Below are 15,012 nucleotides of genomic sequence, written 5' to 3'. Positions count from 1 at the left end.
ACAGTGCATGCTGCTGTTCCGAATGAATATCAATTATATGTAACTAGGAGCCGCGCACAATCCAGATTTGATGGAGACAGCCATGAGAAGCGCAGAGGAACATCTGGAGAAAAACTTCTGAAATGCCTGCTTCGCTGCAGCTGCTACTGTGCGATCCAGAATCTCCGGAGACGGAGGCCCCAAATCCTCGGCTTTGCGTATCGCCTGTTGCCGGGGCCGGGGTCGAAACGCTCGGCAGAGATGGTGCTCGGTGCATCGGTGTCGGAGAGCTGGTCGGAGGCTCGGTGTTTTCGGACGGACTCGGAGTCGGACTGTGGTCGGATGCATCCGGGATGCTGCATCGGCAAGTTGGCGGCGCTGGAGGTTCACCGTCTGCGTGAGATGATGGGACTTTCGAGAGACTTTGAGACTTCTATTGCGCCATAGTCTGTTCTTATCAAATTATGGTATTGCTTTGCACTGTTGTAACTATATGTTATGATTATGGGATTTTTGTCAGTTTTTATGTCGGTTTGTCATGTGTTTTCGTGATATCATTCTGGAAAAACAGTGTATCATTTATTAATGCATGCATTACTAAATGACAATAAAAGGGGACTGCATGTCCTCATAATCACAATCATAATCATAAATGGTACTGCTGCTAATCGGTACAGCAACTGTGCTAAAGTCTTCCGCACAGATAAATAGCCAGGGCTCCTAAGACTTCTGCACAGTACCCTATTTGTCAACATGGAGCATGGAGCAAGTCTGTAAATCTGGTGGGAATGAAAGATGTTGGAAATGGCGAGGGTGGAGTGCCACGGGAGGGGTGTGGGACAAGAGGCAGCGGAGTGCCTTTGGTGGTGGGGGGGTGGGGGTGATGAAGGTGCAGACACACCCAGCCCTGAGACGCCAGGTAAGGTCATATGATTCCAAACAATTGGTTTATTGATCATTACAGAATGTCTCTCTGGTTCTTCCCACTCCTTTCCCTTTTCCCAACCATGATTCTCCTCTCCCTGCCCCCTTCCCACTCTCAGTCCACAATAGAGACCCATATCAGAATCAGGTTTATCATCACTCACATATGTCAGGAAGTTTTGTTTGTGGCAGCATTATAGGCCAATATATAAAATTACTACAGTACTGTATTCCAGTGGGGTGAGTGAGTGAATGGCTGTGGTTTTGGATGGGATCCATATCGTGTGGGCTGCTCGTGTCCTGCGTGATGATTGACACATGTCATGATGCTTGATGTCCTTTTACCTCAGCACCATTTTCCTCCACCGTCCCCACAGCCCTCGCTTCCTTTCCTGCTCGGAAATCTATCGGGTATCAAATGAACCCTGTGACTGGTTTTCTTCACTGAAGAAATTCCTACTCATTCTAACTCTAAACGTACTACATCTTATCCTGATACTACGATCCCCGGTCCAGACATCTTCCCCGCATCCAGTCTGTACCGCCTTGTATTCTGAGTCAGATTAATTTGTCGCGTCTCCATTGAAAGGTACAGTTAAATGCATTGTCTGTGTTAACAATCAGTACAGTTTAGGGAGTTTATTTATTTATCTATCCAGATACGGTAGGGGATAGGCCCTTTTGGCCTTTCAAGCCACGCCACCCAGAAATCCCTCAATTTAATCCCAGCCTAATCACGGGACAATTTACAATGATTTTTCCTACCAGCCGGGAGGAAACCAGAGCACCGGGAGGAAATCCACGCGGTCACGGGGAGAACATACAAACTCCTTACAGACAGTGATGGGAATTGAACCCACGTCGGCAGTACTGTAAAATGCTGCGCTAACCACAACACAACCGTGCTGCCATAGCATGCCCACGTCGTAATGCAGAAACTTTGTAATGGCACCTTCCACTCTGCCCTTCCACTAAACCCGAGAGAACTCGGGCCTAGTTTACCCAGTCATCCCCGGACAGCAAACCTGCTGCCTCTGGAGTCAGGAGCAGAAACGACCTGCTGGAGGGACTCAGCGGATCAGGCAGCATCCAGCGGGAGTGGTGCATGAGGGTTCGAGAGCAATATTTAAGAGACACAGTAGCGCAATAGCTTAACAGCGCCACTATGGTTAGTGAGTCGAGGCCATACTGTGTTGACAATCCTCACCTACTTGATTTGATGCAAACAACACATTTCACTGTACATTTTAATGTATGTACGGTAAATAAAGCTCATCTTTATCTTATAAATTTGGATAAGTACAGAGCTATGAAGAAGTCTTAGATGTATATATATAGAGCTAGGATTGATAAGACTTTTGCATAGTACTGTACTGCGCCTATATAAAGTATTCACCCCCCCCTTGAAAATGTTCCTGTTTTATTGTTTTACAACAATTGTTCCACAACAATGGATTTAATTTGGCTTTTTTGACGTGACACTGATCAACAGGAAAAGATTCTTTCATGTCAAAATGAAAACAGATCTCTACAATGTGATCTAAATTAATTACAAATATAAAACACAAAATAATTAATTGCACAAGTATTCATCTCCTTCAAGTCAGTGTTTAGTAGATGCTCCTTTGGCAGCAATTACAGCCTTGAGTCTGTGTGGATAGGTCTCATCTGGACACTGCAATTTGTCCCCATTCTTTACAAAACTGCTCAAGCTCTGTCAGATTGCATGGGGATCGTGAGTGAACAGCCCTTTTCAAGTCCAGCCACAAATTCTCAATTGAATTGCGGTCTGGACTCTGGCTTGGCCAGTCCAAGACATTAACTTTGCTGTTTTTAAAACCATTTCTGTGTAGCTTTGGCTTTACGCTTGGGGTCATTGTCGAGCTGGAAAACAAATCTTCTCCCAAGTTGCAGTTTTCTTGCTGTCTACGTCAGGTTTTCCTCCAGAATTTCCCTGTATTTTGCTGCATTCATTTTACACTCTATCTTCACAAGCCTTCCAGGGCCTGTTGCAGTGAAGCAACCCCACAGCATGATGCAGCCACCACCATGCTTCATGGCAGAGATAGTGTGTTTTTGATGATGTGCAGTGCATAACATTTAGTCTGATGGCCAAAAAGCTCAATCTTGGTTTCAACAGACCATAGAACCTTCTTCCAGCTGACTTCAGAGTCTCCCAGACGCCTTCTGGCAAACTCCAGTTGAGATTTCATGTGAGTTTTTTCAACAGTGTCTTTCTCTTTGCCACTCTCCCATAAAGCTGCAACTGGTGAAACACTTGGGCAACAGTTGTTGTATGCGCAGTCTCTCCCATCTCAGCCACTGAAGCTTGTAACTCCTCCAGAGTCGTCATGAGTCTCCTGGTGGCCTCCCTCACTAGACCCCTTCTTGCACGGTCACTCAGTTTTTGAGGACAGCCTGCTCTGGGCAGATTTACAGCTGTGCCATATTCTTTCCATTTCTTGATGATTGACTTAACTGTACTCAAAGGGGTATTCAGTGACTTGGAAATTTTCTAGTATCCATCTTCTGACTTGTGCTTTTCAATAACCTTTTCACGGTGTTGCTTGGAGTGTTCTTTTGTTTTCATGATGTAGTTTTTGCCAGGATACTGACTCACAAACAGTAGGACCTTCCAGATACAGGTGTATTTTTACGACAATCAATTGAAACACCTTCACTGCACACAGGTGATCTCCATTTAAATAGTTTTATGACTTCTAAAACCAATTGGCTGCATCAGTGATGATTTGGTTGGTTATATTAAAGGGGATGAATACTTATACAATCAATTATTTTGTGTTTTATATTTGTAATTAATTTAGATCACTTTGTAGAGATCTGTTTTCACTTTGACACAAAGGAGTCTTTTTCTGTTGATCAGTGTCAAGAAAAGCCAAATTAAATCCACTGTGATTCAATATTGTAAAACAGTAAAACATGAAAACCTCCCGGGCGGGGGGGGTGAATACGTTTTATAGGCACTGTATTTGTCAACGTGGAGTGAAGAGCGAGTTTGTAAATCCGGCGAGAGTAAAAGATTTTGGGAATAGTGAGGGTGGAGTGCTGCAGAGGAGGAGAACTGGGGTGGGGTGGGATGGTGGTGTGGGTGCAGACACACCCAGCCCTGAGACACCAGGCAGGATCATTTGATTCTAAACAATCGGCTTATTGATCACAACAGAATGCCTCTCTGGTGCTTCCCACTCTCTCCACTCTCCCGTCACCTTTTCCCAACCCTAATTCTCCTCACTCTGCCCCCTTTCCCACTCTCAGTCCACAACAAAGACCCATATCAGAATCAGGTTTATCATCACTCACACATGTCATAAAATTTTATATTTTTTGTGGTGCAATACATAAAATTACTACGGTACTGTATAAAAGCCTTGGGTACCCTAGCTGTATATATGCGTCCAATACTTTTGCACAGTACAGTACATTGTTGGGAGGGATATGGACGCCTATGGTCCAGGTGCAGGTCGACGGCACTAGGAAGAATAACCGTTTAACACAGACTAGGTGGGCCGAAGGGCCTGTTTCTGTGCTGTAGTACTCTGTGACGTTTTGGGTGTAGACCCTTCATCTGAGCTGAAAGATAGAGGATAGGTATCCAACATAAAGGGGTGAGGAAGAGCGATGGAGCCAGATGAGGAGGTTTACTGGCAGATGGACGAGGTGACGTGACAGATGGAACCGCATTCTCTCAGTAACTGTACAATCTAACCCACTCCTGATCAGAGGAGACAAAAATAACTTGAAGTGTTCCTGATGAAGAGTCTCGTCCTGAGTCGTCAACTGTTTATTCCCCTCCATAAATACTAGCAGAACTACTCAGTACCTCCAGCATTTTGTGTGTGTCACTCTGGATTTCTGGTACCTGCAGAATCGCTATGTTTAAAAATAACTTATGGTTTGTGTGACATGGGAAGATAAATGTCTGCTATATAAAGCAGCTCAGAAGTCTTTGATTTATTGCATGTGTGCATTAAAAAGCATTTAGAAGCTGCTAAAATGAAGGAAGCCTATTAGTTACTTTTGCAGACTGATTTGCTAATTGTCCTAGATGTCGATAACCTTAGGCGAGAACATAACAGATTTGCTGTAAAGTACTGTGTAGAAGGTTGATGAACTTGGGCGCTGCACCGTGTGCCTGGACCTGCCCAAGGCCTCCGCCTAAGGAAGGGCCGAGCTCGAAGAAGCAGCCGCGGCTGGAGGCCGACACGGTCTCGGGCTCGAGTTCGGCGGGGGCGGTGGTGGGCGGTGCCAAGGCTGCCAGCGAGAACAAACTGGAGGAGAGGCTGTACTTGGTGGTGTTGCAAGATCGAAGAAGATGGAGGTGCATAGCCGCCAACCCTGGATTCAGGACGGCACCCACTGACTGACTGTGTAGAAGGAGGCCATTCGGTCCAACTAGTGAATGCTCCACATGAGGTTTTTCCCATTTCACCCTGCTGGCAATCTAAGTGAACTGTAGATCCCGGTTCAGTCAGCTCTAGTTCATCTTAGACCATGGACAAGGGGGGCCAAACCACCCACCCCAGGTGGGGCCTGGGGTGGGCTGAAGGGAAGCAGTTGAAGGGTTTCCAATTGCCCACCGAATCACTTGCTCACAGTGGAGCCAAATCTGAGCCGCTCCATCCCAGTCCTGCAACATCGGGGCAATTGGACTTATCGATTCATCACAGGATGAGGCACAGCTTCATCTCAACAGAACTGAACTTTCAGAAACCGAATACAACAAGCAAGCATCTGTTCCTGTATAATACCCCCACACACACACACACACACAAAACCAAGGATCAGTTCATGACTGCGTGCTTGTGAATCTTTCACCAACAACCTTGGGACTCGAGTGCAAGAGACGAGGCTGTGAGCCAGAGCTGGGAGACCGGTGGAGTGGCAGCAACGAATCGGGAGTGGGAAAGGCTAGTCACCAGAAATGAACGTACAGAGGCGCAGGATTTTGTGATTTATCTTCGAACATACTGTATCCAGGGTCACCCTGTGCAGGTCTGAAATATCCTGCTGAATGGAACCTGACTCCCGCTCCAGCCACTGAGGACCAGGCCGTTCTACCCAACAACCATAAGCTTCCTTTCAACATGACTATGGCCGAAGTTTTCCTGCCGTATCCATATTTATCCCAATTCTCCCATTGCTCAATGTCCGTACATCCTCAGTCTCTGGAACAGAGAAATCCAGAAGGAGGGACATTCCTCCATGGTGGGGTTGAGTCTCCCTGTCTTCTTCCTAAACGGCTGACTATTATCGCCAGGTACGGTGCCTCTTTCATGCTGGCTGGTTTTACCGGCTGGGGCAGGATTCCTTTCTGCTTTAGGTACAGGGTAATTATAGGAAGAAGGATTTACACTGTTGCCCTTCAGTCTGAACTGCATCCCACCCCTCCCTAGGGCAAGGCACCAATTAATCACACTGAACCCTTGCCCCCCCCCGCCCCCGTGTGAATCCAGCTGCCTGATTAATGCCACGCAGATGTGCAGCTGACCCTTCCCCCTCCCCAGCTCCGGGGACACCTGGAACGAGATTTGGAAGCACATCTACTATGCAATCCTCTCTCCATTGGATGCTGGGCCATCCAGGTCTCTAACACAGGAGAGCAAGTGCTTCTGACTGGATAGAATTATAGTCAGCAATGCTGTCGTTTAACATAAGAAAGTACAGCACAGGAACCAGCTAAAGAGCAAATCAAGAACACCCAAACACTAATCCTTCCTCCCTAGACAATATCCGTATCCCACCGTTTTCCTGTGCCTATCCAAACATCTCTTAAAAGCCTCTAATGTTTATTTGCCTCTACCACCATACCAGGCAGGACATTCTAGGCATCCTTGACTCTCTGAGTAAAAAACTCACCCCCCCCCCCCACCTTCAATGCAAGCTCCCCGGTATTAGACATTTCAACCCTGGGAAATGGATACTCTCTGTCCACTCTATCTCTGCATCTCATAATCTTGTAAACCTCTATCAGATCTCCCCTCAGCCTCCAACACTCCAGAGAAAACAACCCAAGTTTATCCAGCCTCTCGTTGTAGCACATGCCCTCTAAACCAGGCAGCATCCTGGCGAACCTCTTCTGCACCCTCTCCAAAGCCTCAATATCCTTCCTATAGTGGGGTGACCAGAACCATACGTGATACTCCAGATGTGGCCTAACCAGAGTTTTATAAAGTTGCCACATAACCTCCTGACTTTTGAACTCAATATACTTTGCTGTTAACAGTGTATTGTCTCTTACATTTGCCCTATCAAGGTTCAACACCTCAGACTTATCTGGGTTAAAATCCATCTGCCATTTCACAGCCCATATATGCAACTGTTCTATATCGTGCTGTATTCTTTCCCAATCTTCTACACCAGTGGTCCCCAACCTCCGGGCCGCAAAGCATGCAGTGGTAGCTGGGACGCACCCAGCACATCTGTAAGAAAAAAGTCGAAATAAACAAGCTAATTAATTAGGTGTCGCCTGGCACGTAAATGTCGGCCCAGATTTCAGCAATCGCCTCTGATCTGGGCCTCATTCTGCCTCTGGGTGGCACCTAATTAATTAGCTTGTTTATTTCATCTTTTTTCTTAAAGATGTGCTGGGTGCGTCCCGGCTACCACTGCACACCTGCATGCTTCACGGTCCGGTTTTGGTCCGTGGCCCGGAGGTTGGGGACCATTGTTCTACACTACCCACAACCCCACAATTTTGGTATCATTTACAAACTTACTAACCCACCCATCTACATTTTCATCCAGATCATTTATATACATCACAAACAGCAGAAGTTCCAGCACAGGTCCCAGTGAAACACCACTAATTACAGACCTCAGCTCGAGTAAGTCCCTTTAACCACTACCCTCGTCTTCTACATGCAAGCCAGTTCTGAATCCAGTCAATTCACCATGGACCCCATGCATCTTAATCTTCTGGATTAGCCTCCCATAGGGACTTTGTCAAAGGCCTTACTAAAATTCATATAGATAACATATACTAATCTACCCTCATAAATCTCTCTTCACCTTTTCAAAAAATTCAATCAAGTTGGTAAGGCATGACCTGCCACGCACAAAGCCATGCTGGCTCTCCCTAATTAGGCCATGGGCTTCCAAATGCTCACATATCTATCCCTAAGAACCTTCTCCAGCAATTTCCCTAAAGCTGATGTGAGACTCACCATAACGAGAGGTACAATATTAGCCACTCGCTAGTTCTCCAGTACCTCGCTTGTGTCTAGAGAGGACACAAAGGTTCTGGTCAAGGGCCCAGCGAACTCGTCTCTTCCCTCATTCAATAACCTGGGGTAAATCCATCAGGCTGTGGGGACTTGTCCACCTTAATACTCACTAGAAGGCCCAACACTTCCTCCTCCTTCACCTCTAAATGCCCTAACATATTGATGCACTCAGCACTAATAAATACCGGTACTCATTAAGTACCTCACTCACATTCTCCACATCCAAACAAATGTTGCCCCTTTATCCTTGAGTGGTCCCACTCTAATTATACTTATGCTTTTACTCCTGATGTATGTATAGAATGCCTTGGGATTCATATTAATCCTACTTGCCAAGAACTTTTCATGGCCCCTCATGGCTTTCCTAATTCCCTTCTTTAGTTCTTTTCTGGTTTCATTATACTCCTCATTTGCTTCATTTGATCCTAATTTCCGAAGCTTTACATACTTTTCCTTTTTCTTCTTGACTAAATTCATCACCTCTCGACATTCAAGCTTCTCTTGTCTTTTCATCCCGTCCTTCCTCCTACCTTTCCTGTGCTCTGAGCAATTGATCTTTCAACATTCTTTACGTGTCTGATAAGAGCTTGCCAGAGAAAAGGTGTTTCCAATTAAGGCTTCTTAGTTCCTGCTTAATGCTTTCATAATTTGCCCTACTCCAATTTAAAACTCTACCACAAGGACTAGACCTATCCTTAGTTATCCCAAAAGTTAAGGAGTTGTGGTCACTGTTCCCTAACTGCTCACCCTTTGAAAGATCAATCTCCTGGCCAGGCTCATTACCCAACACCAAGTCCAGTACGGCCCCTCCTCTCATTGGACCGTCCACATATTATCTTAAGAAATCTTCCTGGACACACTTAACAAATTCTGCCCCATCGAAACCTCCTGCACTAACAAGGTCCCAGTTTATACATGGGAAGTTGAAATTCCCCATGACAACAACTCTATTATTTTTACACATTTCCTTAATCTGCTTGCATATCTGTTCCCCAATGTCCTGGTGACTACTGGGGGGGTGGGGTCTGTAGTACAATCCCATCAGTGTGATTGCACCCTCCACCCAAATGGATTCAGTGTCTGACCCCCCCCCATATGTCTCCTCTGAGTGCAGCCGTGACGTTGTCCCTGATTAGTAACGCAACTCCACTCCTCCGCCTCTTTTACCTCCTCCTCTATCTTTTCTAAAACTTTGAAAACCTGGTACATTAATTCCTGCCCCTCTCTCAATCAAGTTTCAGTAGCGGCTACAACATCATAGTTCCATGTATGATCCATTCTCCAAGTTCATCACCCTTACCCAAAATACTCGTAGCATTAAAATATACCCACTTCAAACTATCCAACCCATCCTACCTGTTATTTTGATTTTGTCTTTTAATACTTTTCCTGACATCTACCTTCTGGTCCGATCCTTCCCGTACTGAGCTGGGGCTCCAGTACCCAGACCCCTGAAAAACTAGTTGAAACTCATACAGAGCACTGCAGCACTGAAATAGACTCTTCAGCCTACTGGTCCATACTGACCAAGATTTCCCTCTGAGCTCGTCCTATCTGGCAACGTTTGACTCATATTGTCCAGTACATTTCAGCTGTATTTACCCTGTCTCACGTTAGATGCATACCCTGCAGTATTAGACATTTCAACCCTGGGGATAAATTACCTATCTATCTATCTATAGCTTGCATAATCCTGTAAAATTCTATCAGGTCTCCCTGCAGCATCTGCCACTCCAGAGAAAGCAACCCAAGTTTGTTCAACCTCTCCTTGTAGGACTTGCCCTCTAATCAGGCAGCATCCTGCACCTTCTCCATAGTCTCCAGGTGCTTTCAATAATGGGGCTGTCAGAGCTGTATGCAGTACTCCAGATGCAGCCCAACTAAAGCTGCAACGTGACTCCCTGACTCCTGAACTCAATGCGTTGACTAACAAAGGCAAGTATGTCATCTGCCTTCTTCACCACGGAACCACTTTCAGGGAGCTATGGACTTGGACCTGAGGATCCCTCTGTACATCAGGTCATAGCATTACGATGACGCTCAATGGCAACACTTTTGTGTCCATCATGAAAGCAGCTTAATTTCTACCTTTGATGTCTCTCCATTTTCCCTTTCCAGGTGAATGGGGTTCTGTTGAAGACTCTGACCAGGGGTTACACTCAGACTGGTTCTCTGCAGTAGTGACACCCACTCCTAGGGGCTTCTCGATGTCCCAAGGATGCAGCCTAGAAGACGAGCGCACTTTCGGGGTTCCAAGGTTTTGTGGCCCTGGGGACGGGCTGATTTTCACTGAAGTGTCGCGGGAGAAAATGGAATATCGGGAACAGCTGCCAGAGCCTCTGTACTCTGCGAATCGTGTTCTCTCTCTCTCCTCGGTTGGGCAGAGGTTGCTCCCAATTCTCCGGGTGGAGAAATTGGGGAAAAAAAAGCGTAGTGACAGACTTTTAACAGAGCGAGAGATAGAGAGAGAGATAGATAGAGAGATAGAGAGAGAGAGAGAGACTGAGACTGTCAGGTGAATGATTAGTTTTTTTTGGTACTGCAGATCATGGTCTTTATTGGGGTCTTTGCTGTTGCTTGTTTGATAAGTGGAGGGTGCTATTGCTTTTTGTGGAAGTGGGTGGGGGCAGTGAGAGTCATTGCTTTTCTGCTGCTTGTGTGTGGGAGGGAGAGAGAGGAGGGGAGCTTGGGGTTCTAACATTTTTACTGTCACTCATTCTTTGGGGCACTCTTCTGTTTTCGTGGATGCCTGCGAAGAACAAGAATTTCAGCATGCATTTTGCATACAGTTCCCTGACATTAAATCAAACTATTGAACTATTAACTGTGTACTCTCCCTTTACATTTGATCTTTCAAAGTGCAACACCTCACACTTGGCCAGATTAAACTCCAACTTTCCTGGAAGAAGAAAAGACTGGATTCACACTTCCTAACGCAGGCTGACACTCGTAATATTTGCAGCGACATACTGCCCTGGGCTAAGCCCCATTTAACCAGATGCTGCTGTTTCTTATGGAGTTGTATGAAGAAATTTCTGGGTCATTAAAATGGTTCATTTTCATCGGACCGCTCCTGTGGGCAGCGTGGGGCCACAGCTGGCGGAGTTGCTGCCTCACAGAGACCAGGGTTTGATCCAGATCTTCCCCACTGACTGCGTGGAGTTTGCACGTTCTCCCTATTGATCTCCCACTCCCTTTAACAAAAGAACCCATCCTCCCGGCATCTGGTGAACCCTACCAACCTTTGTCTTCTTCTTCTTCATTCGGAGCACCCTGGAGGCGATCTGGATGGTGGACAGGGTCTCGGAGTAGTGGCTGGAGGAGGACGAGATGTGGGCGATCATGGTGGTCCGGCAGTTCAGATTGCCGAGGGACTCTCGCAGCAGCATGGTGAGCTTGCTCTCCCTGAAACAGTGAAGCAACAAGACGGCAGGTGACCACGTGAGCCATTGACTGACCGTGTTCCTGAACTGGATGGAAGAGTGGACAATGGTCAAACTGCTCTCACCATTAGATATCGGGCCCTTTATTGGCTCTTTCACCAAATGACCACCAACAACCAATCACCAAACCTTACCGTAAACCTATATTCCAATCAACAGCACACACCATCAATTCTCCCTCTCCTACCTATACACGAGGGACAACTTTAACACACCTTTATAGATGTGTGGTGGAGAGTATATCGACTGGCTGAATCACAGCCTACTATGGAAACAACAATCCCCTTGAACAGAAAATCCCCATAAAAAGTAGTGGATACAGCCCAGTCCATCACGGGTAAAGCCCTCCCCACCATTGAGCACATCTACACAGAGCGTTGTCGCAAGAAAGCCACATCCATCATCAGGGACAGCTTCTTCCCCTCTTCCATCAGATTTCTGAACAGTCCATGAACTCATGAACTCTATCTCACTATTTATTTATTTTATTTGTGCATTTTGTTAATGTCTTGCACTGTACTGCTACAACAAAAACAAAACAAATTTCACGACCTATGTCACGTTATAATAAGCCCTGATTCAGATTCCTGACCTGTCTTCTGACCATTGATCCCACCCTGCTGAGTAACATGCCCTCTGACCTCTGACTCACCCTGTCATGTCGACTAACATGCCGGTTCTAGACAGGGCACCTCAGGAAATCTAAACTTCGTAACTGTTCCCCAAGACCTCACTCTGAGGGTCATGGCCGGAACCAGTTTGTATTTTTCACGAGACGGTGCCAGGAACTATCAAGGCCTAGGTGATCCTATGGACGAGTTATGCAAAGCCCACATCCTTGAATGGATATTAAATAAGGGTTGGAGTACGTGAAATGATGGAAAGGAAGGTGCCAATGTCTTTTGGCCTGGAGGTTCTCCCACATACCTCTCCCAGGGGTCACAGGGTTGTGTCGTGAAAGGAAGTTTATTGTATTATGCCCCACAATGCAACAGTGTATGAGTGAGACCAGATGAAGCCAATGGCCGCTTATAATCACTCCACCAGCACCCCCACTCTTGTGTCAGTGTCTAGAATTTCTCCCCCATCCTCCATGCTTTCTCCCCTTCAAGCCTACCTTCTTTGATCAGGTCCTAGTAATTTTTATGTGATTTAATAACAGTTGCTATGTTATATAAAAAAAATCTTTCAACAGAAGGCCATTTTCAAAATTCAAACTAAATTTAATAGTTATCGAAGTACGTATGTGTATGTAACCATATATTAGCCTGAAATACATTGTTTTGCTGGCATTTACAGGAAAAAAAGAAACACAACAGAATTTACAAAAAAATGATACATAAACCGACTAAGACAGACAGACAACCAACATGCAAAATTAGACAAACTGTGCAAATAGGAAAAAAAGTTACACTGAAAACACGTGTTGTAAAGGGTCCTTGGAAGTGAGTCTGTAGGTTGCAGAATCAGTTCGGAGCATTGGTGAATGAAGCTATCCACACCGGATCGGAAGCCTGATGGTTGAGGAATAATAACTGTTCCAGAACCCGGTCGGTGGCTTCTGGACCTCCTGCTCGTTGGTAGCAGCAAGAAGAAAGACAGTCTGGATGGTGGGAGTCTTTGACAATGGACGCTGCTTTCTTGTGGCAGCATTCCATAGTGGGGAGTGCTTTCCCTGTGATGGACTGAGCTGCATCCACCATTTTCTGTTGCCTTTCCCGTTCCTGGGCATTGATATTTCCGTATCAGGTCATGATGCACCCAATTAGAATGCTCTCCACTGTGTTTCTTTCGAAGTCCATCAAAGTTTTTGGTAACATGCAGGATCTACGGAAACTTCTAAGAAAGCAGAGGCACTGTTGTGCCTTCTTTGAGATGACCTTACGTGCTGGTCCCAGGACAGATCTTCTGACATGTTAGTGGAAAGGAGTTTAAAGCTACTGACACTCTCAATCTTTCCATCACTGTTGGCAGGTTCCAAGGTGGCAAGTTTTCAAACTGTGCTGAAAATAGTTGGCCCACAGCCACCTGTCATTGCTGCCTTCAGCTGCGAAAGCTGCTAGCACCTCACTCTCTCCCGTTTAGAAGGTCCTTGTGCTGTGTCCTGCAGATACTGTTAAACATCAAAATAAATCTAAGGAAGAGTTGAGAGCAGGTGGCCCTGCAGCATAACCCAAGTGTGGGTCTATCTATGAATGCGAATCAAGGTACACAAAGAATGAAATGGCCCCTTGATATGTGATGTTGTAAGTATTCCCTGAGGTCCTGTTTCATTGGCAGACCTCTAAAGCAACATTAGCAGAAGGAACATACATCAAAGTTGCTGGTGAACGCAGCAGGCCAAGCAGCATCTATAGGAAGAGGCGCAGTCGACGTTTCAGGCCGAGACCCTTCGTCAGGACTAACATTAGCAGAAGGAACCTACCTGAGACAGATATCTTTCCCAAAATAAACAAACTTCACTTACAGCAGCAAGTTACTGAATTTTGTGCCTTGTTGAAGTTTTATAATCAACTAAGAGTATTATCTAAGAGATGCATTTCTGAAATGGCTAAAACATGTATAGCCAATTAAGAGTCTTAGAGTCGTAGAGAGGGTATTGTGAAGCCACCAAGTACGCATCTACCCTCATCTGTCCCACGGGTTTTCAGCTTCATAAATGTTTGCAAAGCGCCACACCCCCTCAGGCAGAGAGTTTCAGATTGCAAACACCTTTAGCAGCTTGGGTTTAGCAACCCTCTGTCAGTAACGTGAGCTCAGTGACCTCACCCCAATAGTTCTGGGTCCAGTCATCTCAGTATATAAACACAGAACGTAGAACACTACAGCACAGCACAGGTCCTTTGGCCCACGATGTTGTGCCGACCTTTTAACCTACTCTAAGGTCAATCTAACCCTTCCCTTCTGAGATTTGCGTAGAACGAAGGGATTAGCTGATTCCAGAATTTGACTACTAATTATTTAGTCACTGTGGGCTGAAGCGCCTGTTCCCAAGCTGTATTGTTCTATGTTCTATATTTCTCTGCGAGATCGAGTGTCTGCAGTCAAAGTGAGCATTTAATCTGTAGGTCTCCAGCCACGAATCTTTGAATTCAGAGGGATAAAGTACAACATATGAGACTAGGTTTTCTCCTGCGATATCACTTTCTCCCCAGACCTGCACAATGGGGGTTTAGGCTCCAGTAACCAGCTTTCCACAATGGAAACACTTGGGTTTAATGATGCATGATCGAACGGCCCGGATAGAGTTTACAGCAAGGTAGCATAGTGGCTTCCGTAACACTAATGTCGATCACGGTTCATTTCCTGCCACTGTCAGCAAGTTGTTTGTACGTTCTCCCTGTGACTGCTCTGGTTTCCTCCCACATTCCAAGACACGCGGGTTAGGGTCAGTGAGCTATGGGCATGCTAAGTTGGCACTG

The 15,012-nt window shown here is 45.9% G+C and overlaps 1 protein-coding gene across 3 annotated transcripts in view; it reads right to left on the bottom strand.

The window, feature by feature from the left end:
• kif26ba (kinesin family member 26Ba) overlaps positions 1–15,012 on the bottom strand; it is a 380,767-nt gene that overhangs the window by 46,283 nt on the left and 319,472 nt on the right. For all 3 annotated transcript variants that reach the window (XM_063055472.1, XM_063055473.1, XM_063055474.1), the window contains one exon: positions 11,390–11,552. In XM_063055472.1, the coding sequence (XP_062911542.1) occupies positions 11,390–11,552 (163 nt within the window). The remainder of the gene's footprint in view (positions 1–11,389; positions 11,553–15,012) is intronic.

The sequence above is a fragment of the Mobula hypostoma genome, chromosome 8, assembly GCF_963921235.1.
Source record: "Mobula hypostoma chromosome 8, sMobHyp1.1, whole genome shotgun sequence".
In the NCBI taxonomy this organism is placed as follows: Eukaryota; Metazoa; Chordata; class Chondrichthyes; order Myliobatiformes; family Myliobatidae; genus Mobula; species Mobula hypostoma.
The sequence above is the reverse complement of the archived record's forward strand: the minus strand, read 5'-3'. Positions and strand labels throughout refer to the sequence as shown.